Source organism: Embiotoca jacksoni, unplaced genomic scaffold (assembly GCF_022577435.1).
Source record: "Embiotoca jacksoni isolate LCO1_2020_lvr unplaced genomic scaffold, fEmbJac1.0.p SCAF_23, whole genome shotgun sequence".
In the NCBI taxonomy this organism is placed as follows: Eukaryota; Metazoa; Chordata; class Actinopteri; family Embiotocidae; genus Embiotoca; species Embiotoca jacksoni.
The window spans coordinates 2,065,209-2,074,792 of record NW_027185374.1 but is presented as its reverse complement, the minus strand read 5'-3'; the positions used below and the strand labels follow the sequence as shown (position 1 = coordinate 2,074,792).

At 40.9% G+C, this 9,584-nt stretch overlaps 1 protein-coding gene across 2 annotated transcripts; it reads left to right on the top strand.

Moving 5' to 3' along the window:
• The first annotated feature begins 209 nt into the window (after positions 1–209).
• epm2a (EPM2A glucan phosphatase, laforin) lies at positions 210–9,181 on the top strand. Of its 2 annotated transcripts, none has more exons than XM_069158202.1 (4): positions 210–660; positions 1,748–1,925; positions 6,255–6,499; positions 7,298–9,181. In XM_069158202.1, the coding sequence occupies exons 1-4, from the start codon at positions 414–416 to the stop codon at positions 7,579–7,581; spliced, it is 954 nt and encodes a 317-aa protein (XP_069014303.1). In that variant the 5' UTR covers positions 210–413; the 3' UTR covers positions 7,582–9,181. The 2 variants fall into 2 exon arrangements, with proteins under 2 accessions (XP_069014303.1, XP_069014304.1); XM_069158203.1 differs by having other exon boundaries at positions 459–660; positions 1,723–1,925.
• Positions 9,182–9,584: the final 403 nt, after the last annotated feature.

The window sequence follows — 9,584 nt, the reverse complement described above, 5'->3', positions numbered from 1 at the left end:
TGTGAACAAATTGTGATTTTATATAAACCTGCAAAGTAACCAGTTACTGTAGGCTACATGTCAGATTAATGTAGTAACAATAGAGTTAAAAGTTAAATATGCCCCTCTGAAATATTGTGGCGTGAAAGTTACAAAAAAACATGTCCCTAAAAATATTTGTTTGTATCAACAAAGATAGTCTGAGTACATCTCTACTCCCTGTGTGCCTCATGCATGGTGTCCGATAATTGGAACAGAGCTGGACATCAACCTCGATGACCAATAATCTTTGCTGCAAACTGCACCCTCCGAAACGGGACCGGGTTATTTTTAGACTGCACCGTAACAGTCCACGGGACGATAACGCAGACTATAATAACCCAAAGCCATCATGCTAAACGACTGAGGATACGTCATTCATCCCGGCTGCGACCATGTTATTCAGGTTCGGTGTCATTCTCACTCCGGAGTCTCCGGACGTGGAGGTCTTTGTTTTGGGATCGCGTGAGGAAATGGGCCACTGGGACCCCGACAGAGCGGTTCAGATGACGACGTCACACAAACTCCCGTCACCCGATGAACCGTGTCTGTGGGTCGGAGACGTGCAGCTGGCAGAACCGTTCAGAGACGCGCTGTGGTTCAAGTTCGTCCAAAGACGCAGAGGAGCTTACGTCTGGGAAGGTACGCCGTTTAATTTGACCGCGTGCGCACGGACGTGGCTTTTCACACGTGACGCAGATCAAAGGTAACCCCTGAGGAAGGAAACATTTCACAGGACAGCCGAAATAAACCAACACAAACCCTGCGCCATGTTTGGTTCATAAGGTGTAATGCGTCCTTGCTGCCACGTGATGGCGGTAAAGTGACACTAGTCGTCACTGATTTCATTGAACCTGCATTCTCTAATGACGAAGTGTTTTTTTTTTTTTATCAGACTAAGAGTTGGATTTCCACATTTAAAATATTAAATGACAGGTAAAAATCCTGCATCTTTATTTAATTATGAGAACAAACATAACAATATAAATGTACATATCAAAAGTAAAAGCTTATTGAAGGATGCTATTATTTACATAATATTGATGAGCATGTTGATGAGATGCTAAATTCTTTATAAACTGTTTGGTTGTTTACAAAAATGCATTTTATTTTAAAAAGCGATCATGGCATTTCTATTTTATGAGAATATGCAGTGACATCGTGTCAGATGAAGGTAGTGGCGGAAAACGTTAACTCTATTTTATTCTCTTTGGCAGCACCTACAGCGATAAGCAGTAATTGCCAAGATGTCAATCTTTACTTTGTTTGCTCGGCCATTTACTCCTGTCGCTCGCAGAGATCGGGGGAAAAACGAAGGCTACCTGTGTGCAGGAGTGTCACCCCAGACACCGAGCTTGTTCAGCTTTCATCAGAGGGGCTGCAGGCTCAATCGCCCGTGTTACATGTTCCATCAATACATTGTGACATATTAAGACTTTTATTAAAGAGAAAGTCTGTGAGATTAGTGCTTTAAGTAGCATAAAACGTAGATACAAATCCTACAAAATTGTACTTTAGAAAATGTAACAAGTTACTCTTCACCACTGGTTGTTAATGTTAGAAGAGACAATTTTCTTCTGCACTGGTTGATAGAATAAATATGTATATTATGCCTCTATTTGTTTTGGGGGAAACAAATCTATATTTAAGAGTTCACTGTGTCCCAAATCATCCTAAAATAGGAATTTGCTCACCAACCTGCAGAAATGTTTGTCTTCCTTGTCTTCAGGCAGCGGTGCGAGCCATGACAGGTGCTGCTCATACGATGAGAGGAACGTGGTGGACGAAGGAGTGTACTGCCACCCGATCGGCCACTGGATAGAGGAAACAGGACACACGGATGAGATGAGACACACCACCAACTTTTACTTCAGTGTGGCTGGTCAGAGGGCAATGCATTTCTCCAGGTGATACGGTACAATAAAAGCAGCCTTTGTATGATGGTGTATGGGAATACTGTCAGTGGTGAAATCTCATGAAGCAAGTCAAATAGTTTCGGCTTAAATATTTTAGAAACCATAACACTTAAGCCGGCTGGCTGTGTCCCCGCTGTGTCCTTATGCGACGTTTGTTGGCTTCATCTTTACTCGACAGACATGACAGTGGTATAAATCTTTTTAGGTAACTCTTGGCAAATAAGCTAACAAAACATATTGGGGCGGGGGTGAGGGTCTTTGTGATTTTCAATCATTTGGACTTTAATATATTCTTCACGCCATGTTTGCAATTTCCAGAACGCCCAAGTACTCTTGTTGTAGCCTGTAGTAAATACAAACAGAAATCCATCACTCTCTCCACTGTAATGAAATGTGATGCTAGTTCAAAGTTTTCTGCCTCATATAATACTAAAAAATTAATGAGGTCCTCCGGGGCCGATTAATTTCCATGCGGCAGTGTGATTGTTTAATTAGTTTAAGAATGATTTTTTTTTGGCATTTTGCCTCTATTTGATAGTTTACAGTCTAAAGAGAGACAGGAAACAAGGGCAGAGACAGACAGATCTACAGCATGTAACAGATGTCCCCCAGCGAGAAAATGAACCATTAATATGTGGTGTATGGCCTGACTATTAAGGCACCGGATGCCAAAGTGTTATTGTTTCTTGAACAACCTTGAGAATTTCATCAGCCCCTCTGCTCTTAACTAACAGTTTTCCAACATTACCAGTCGTCTTTAATAAGCCTTGCGCATTGATCTACAGTCCATTGCCCATGCAAGTTTAATTTCTGCTTCGTTCTGATACTAAATCCGTCAGAGGAAGGTTTTCTTCAATACTTCAGTGTTAGTCACATCACAATGCCCTTTCTTGATTAAAGTTGTTGAGTTTAAAACTTCCACCTCCCTTTCTTACAGGGCAGACAAAGCCTGTAAAAAAAAAAAAATGCTCTCATGTCTCTTCACCCCTTTGTTTTTTAACCTTGTTTTCCCATTCAGCTAAAATTGCTGTCTGTCACTTTGAAAAGGATTGTCCTTTCAAAAAAAGACCACTACCAGTTGTCTTATCGCCTCCTTAACCTTGCTGGTGATCTCAATAGAAAAGAGAGGGCATCCTTTAGAATTCATTTCTATTTCCAAGGCAACCCATACACTAACTGGCTCAGGTGATTCATAATTACTCAGTTGTATGATGGGAGTAGTCCTCTTTGTCCTCCTGGGTGATAATTTTCTTTAAAATCGATTTCCTATTCAAAAGTCTATAAAAGGGAAATAGTGAGTTGTTTGTCGTAGTTCACAACATCTCAAGGTTTGGCTAGTTTCAGTCATTCAATGGATTTTAAGCTCAATAGTTGCATTCAAATCAGTTTATGTTCCACTCAAAATAAGCATTCATCTAAAGGTTGAGCAAAACATTTACAGTTGGATCCTAATACTTCTTTGGTTTTTAATATTTATCACTCGCTCTTAAAACGGCGGCACATTTTTCCCAAACAAAACATTTTCAAAGGGAGACTCGACCGTCGGGTGCTTTGGATGCACACCACCTTGTTACAAATGCCATCAGCATTGAGTCCACAGTTCAGTCCCTGAGCGGCTGGGCCTTTATTGCATGTAATTCCCCATTATTCACTGCATTACCTGAATATAGGAAAAAAAAATGCCCCTCAAAATGATCTTTTTGTTTTGTTTGGGAAAGCCAACATTTCTTTGATCCTGCTTGGTTGGTTTTGTTTGTGATTTTGAACTTGCTAAAGTTGAAGCATTTGCTACAATGAGTGAGATGCTAATATTGTCTGAGCAGTCAGTCCAACACTTGTGTCCATGGAAACTTTTCTTCTGTTGTTTGTGCTCTCACCAAACCTGTTCTTTGCCAAAGAGTGAGTGAAAAGACACATCGTTCCGCAACATTACTTCCCAAACTGGGTTTCTGAAGTTCAACGGTGCAAAACTGTTACAGGGAAAACATCAGCTTTACAGGAGTTACGGTTCAAGTTTTTATTAATGTCACATCAAATGATCTAACAGTTTTCATTCCCCTCCCTCATTTTGGTAAAACGGGCTATGACAAATCAGGTCAGATCAGCTGTCATGTCATAACAATCAAGCAATAATCAGCATTCCCGAGCTGCTCATCTTCAAGTTCAGGGTGTAGCTGCAGGTTGGCTGGCTTAGTTCACATTATTTAGTAGCTACCACTAAAAACTTTATTATTTCTGGCTTTCCACACAACACCTCTTATTCATTTCCTGCAAAAGATGAAAGCACAAATTATTTTTGGTCAGAAATTGGAAAGGATTCAGACTTAATAAGCAGATTTGATAATGGATTGAAAGTTAATCGATTGCTTTTGACCTGATGAACCCCTGATATCTCCTCGACAGCCACCGTTAGAATGACATTTGTTGTTTTCAGTGAAACGTATTGAAAAAGTGCTGGTGCCTAGAAGGTGAATGTCTGTCTTCAGGTCATTCTTAGGCTGTTTAATGCACTGCTGCACTACCTTTTGATGTGCCAGCCTCATACACCACAAACGACAAGCTGTAACCTTTGGCAAGTGCAATGCTGGAGCATAACCAGCGGCGGAGCTCATTTGCTTAACAGCTTGAGTTGTCTGTGATGAAGACAATTCAAAGAGATGGTTTTGAGGATACATGTTTATATTTGAATGAAATCTCCATATTGATCATAAACAGATCATACCAAATAGTCACACACAGTATCCAGCGTACATCAACCTACTCACGCGTGCCCTCGTTTTGTACCGACTCAGTGCCCCGGCGCACCGTGCACAGCAGAAAATAGCCCCAGGACCTCGGAAGGCAGTGAGCACCTAACCTGCATAAGAATGAGCCGGCTTGGCTGGAGCCATCAGGTTTTAATTTGGGTCCGAAGACCTTACAAGGCTTATGTCAAGGACCTGTGTTCAGTCAGAAGCGCTGCGCTTTTGTACCAGGCCTATTAATAGCTTTTTAAATTAGTCTCTCAAACCTTACATCCATGTAGCCCCAAGTATCACACACACACACACACACACACACACACACACACACACACACACACACACACACACACACACACACACTCTCTCTGCAGTGACTCATTATGAGATTCAAAGAGACTTTTACTCACGTCGTAGCAGGTAACTCGTTTGTCATGCTCATGTTTAGGGAGATGAGCCCTGAGGGGTAATGCAGCCATTTTTGCCATGACGTTTTCACCATTATTATTTCAACAGATCGTGATGTTTGTTTTTCAGTTTGAGTCCACATTTAAAATCAAACTGGAACAGCTAAACACTCAAGGCAAAACAGACATCTTCCTCTGACGCTAACATATTTATGAACTGTTTAGTAGACCGTTCATGAAAGGAAAAAAAGAAAAACTCGAGTAGAGACTTCAAACATAGCTCACATTTTCCTTTTCTAATAAACTGAACTTGTCAGTTTAAACTGCTACTTATACAAGACGGGCAACAATAAAACGTTACATACAATCTGGGCAGTTTTATAAAGTCCACTTTATCAGTACATATTGACACCAAGTAAGAAAATAACTCCTGAGAACAGTTGATTCACTTAATGGCAGAGCTGAGGTCATCTGGTAACTGCAAACTGAGACGAGACACTTTCTCTGCAGTGCCACTCTGGGACGTCGAGGTTTAACACCATCCGTCCTTTCTTTTACGTGTCACCTCCTCCGGTTGTTGACTTTATGCATACCAATGAACACTAAATGGAGTCTGCCTCGAACCGTAATGGTCAGGAAGAAAATAAGGAGAACAAGAGGTCAATAAAGCAGCACTGCTGTGAGGGAGAGAGGGAGGAAGGTAAGAGAAAGAAACATAGGAGAAACCTTTTGCTTATTAGTGACCTGGTAAGGTCAGCTCTCCTCTGATATGTCAGAGACAGTTGTCAAAAAATAATACTTATCATTTTGCACAGGAACAACTTTAAACAACCTATTTTACCACGCAGCAGCCTCTTGTTACCAATCTCATTTGTCCTTTCCGTGTCTGTGGCTCTCTTCATACCTTTTAAATGATCTCATCTTATAATAAAGCTAAAATCCATCATCGCATTTCTTTATTCTGTATCTCCACTTTACATCCTTTACGCCTTTTATCGAAATATTGAAAGACAGATACGCATATAATATGCACCAGTACATTATCTTGCAAATTCCTGAGTGCCTGGCCGGGCTAGTAGAACTACCAGAAGCAAGTAAAAACCTTAATGCTACCCTGCATTGTATGTTATGATCACTTAAATGATTAATGCCTCCTTGTTTATTGACCCCAGGGTGCTGCCTCGTGTTTGGCTGGGCAGCTGCCCTCGACAGGTGGAGCACGTGACGATAAAGATGAAGCACGAGTTGGGCATTACGGCAGTGATGAACTTCCAGACAGAGTGGGATGTGGTGAACAACTCCCACGGCTGCAGGCGCAACCCTGAGGAAGTCATGACCCCGGAGACCATGACGCAGTTATACAAAGACTGCGGCCTCGTGTATGTGTGGATGCCCACGCCTGACATGAGCACTGAGGGTAAGAAGAACTGTGTGGTCATGAGAAGGAACTCAGTGATGATATTAATGGTATTCAGTGAAGATCAAACAGAGGGAGCAGACACAGCTGGGAGCTGTTAGGTTCTTAGAATCTTCCCAGAAGACACTCAAGCAAAGTCCGTGCTTCCAGTACTGTGCTGTGTTTTCACTCCTAACTGTTCTTCATACCATACATACTGTATTTAGGTATATTTAAATTTCTTCTACAAATTGATAAAAGTACTCAGCTAACACATCCAGTTCACAGTATTTTAATTACAGGTCTGCCGATATTCTATATTTTTCTTCTATGAAGAAATCCAATAGAAAGAAGAAAACCAACAATGAATTGGCCCTGTCAGCAAATATGATCTATGTATCCAAAACTTAGTGTGATATAAAAACTCTATTAAAACACATTAATGACTCATGTCAGTGGTGACATGTGTCTTCCTTCTAAATCAGTAGCCACATAGAACTTAGGTATATACCCAGTAGAGGAGCAAATATGTATAAATCCACAGCTGAAATAGTCCCCAGAAAATGTACTTCTGTTTGAGTAATATTTGCTTAAAAACTACAATTTCCAGCTGAAGCAGCAGAGCATTACTGAGACCCTGAAATAGAAAAGTCTAAAGATTTCATTCAGTAGGTATTTGTAGCCTTGAAGCTGAATACCACAGACAGTATAGAAGCCAGAGATCATTGAGAGATGAACTAACGAATTGTTGGCTTTCCAAGGACTTTACTGCGAACACAGAGTATCGACTGCATCATGTGTTTTTGTGTTCTTCCGCAGGTCGGATCAGGATGCTTCCCCAAGCCGTGTTCTTGCTTCACGGCCTCCTGGAGAACAGTCACACCGTCTATGTTCACTGTAACGCCGGAGTGGGCAGGTCCACTGCAGCTGTGTGTGGCCTGCTCATGTATGTGCTTGGCTGGACACTGAGGAAGGTGCAGTATTTTGTTGCAGCGAGGAGGTCTGCCGTGTACATAGACGAGGAAGCTTTAGTCCGCGCTCAGGCAGACTTTGTCCAGAAGTTTGGCCAGCTGCGATCATCCTTATCTTACTCGCAGACATGAGGGGGGGGGGGGGGGATTTACTTTGTATTGAGGTCTTCAACTTTGAGGCAGAGTTTACACTTCTGAGAGGAACCACTGGACTTTTGGAAAAATATGACAAAATCTAAAATGATTTCTGATGTGTGAAAAAACAACAACAACACTGTATAATCAGTGAGAAAGAAGGTGAAATAACCTGTAGCAAGTAAATGAACTGTTTTTCTACTTAAATCTAATGTATGTAAATGTGCCACTTCAGCTGAGTGGCTTTCAAAATGAGGTTGATCCCCAAGTATATCTGGAGAGAGTTCTGCTGGCTGCCAGCATAGATGGTGCAAACAATGAATCTTCCTGTGATGTGGTAGCTTTTAACTCCCTCCCATTTAGCACATGCAGCTGCAGATTGAAACGAAACGTGAAAAACCACTGTCCCAGGCACAATGGTGTAGTGGGAAACGAAACGTGAAAAAAAAAGTCACAGTATACTATGTCGTCCGAAATATGAAAAATAAATCATACTATAGCGTGTCGTCCAAAATTTGACAAAAAAAAATCACACTGTGAGTCAGCTGAGGATGCTGTTTGTGATTTTCAGTTTATGTCCGCAGGGGTGTTTGGAAAGACCTTTTATTTGAGCCTTTTTTATAGTAATCAATAAACAGAGCTGACATTTTGAGAACTTTTAACTGATGTGTTTAATTACAATGAATGAAAGGAACATGCGGAAAAACAAATAACAAATACTCCAACAAAAAGGTGAATGTAACAAAACCACAGACATTGTTCAGGTGCTAAGGAAACAGACCAAATATTTAGAGAAATATAGATTCTGCCTCTCCTTCCGCTGTTGTATCTCCATCTCCTTCAAAACAAGCTCTGCTCCTCAATAACGCTCCCCTTTTCAATTATGAAATTATCAATTTTTTTCTTGTTTTGGAGAAGGGTCTTAATGCTGCATGGAAATGACATTCTTTGCCAAAGCAGCAAATCAATTCTTCAAACCAATTCATCAGCCATGCCCGCCCCACTCTGTTAGAGAGGTGCTCTGCTCCCACACATGGATTAATACAGCTCCACCCCATCTCTCAGAGAGCTTGATAGCATTTCCTCTTTATTTATTTTTCTGACAGATGCTATTTCTAAGTAACAAAAACATCCAGACTTTTTTAATGCATACATAATGTCCTATTAAGACATTGTTGTCTGTTTTGAACTTTCGACTCGATTCTTATTGGGGACGTGTTGCTTTTTTTCGATGGAGTTTGTGTTCGCTGCCCCTGATTTAAGAAAGTTTGTGAATTAGAGAATAGGAGGCATTCTTTTCCTCAAGCACAATTCTTCTACCTTTTCATTACTTTTCAGAGAGTTGCTGCAGAATGCAGCGCCTGATGAGGGTGTCAGTGGGGATGGGTAGCTGGGTGCATCTGTGCTAGCAGAAGCGAATCATCATTCATTTCTAAATATTCAAAATATATTCACAAAACTGAATATGAAACGAGTAAAAAGCTTCTTTTTTTGACTTAGGGGAAGTCTGTGTATATCTTACCATGTTTTCTGCAGGTGAGTGTTTGGGTTTGTCACTTCATGGATGCAAGTGTAACTGGTAAACATGCTGCATTTATTCCAATGGCTTGTTGTCGGTAATTGATGTTAGTATAGTAATGTCAGTATTGGTAGTCTACAGGATTTCCAGGATCCGATAATCACCTACAACCATTCCTCCCACATCCTTGGATTCAAATTAGAGTCAGCATCGGAAAGCTTTTGCAACTGTCACAGTAATGTACTTTTTATGCTGCAGAACAAACTTTATATGAAATGAAAAATCCACAAATATCTCAAAAAGTTCCATTGTGCCAAGAGAATACACCGTGTATTTGTGTTGTTCCTATTGTTTTCTCTTACATTGTCTCTGCAAGCCATCAGCCTGCATTTATTCTCTCGCTCCTGCATTTACAGGCACATTTATTCTGCTGAGGGATCACAGACCAATTCTTTAGATTCACCTCTGCAGCGCACCTTCT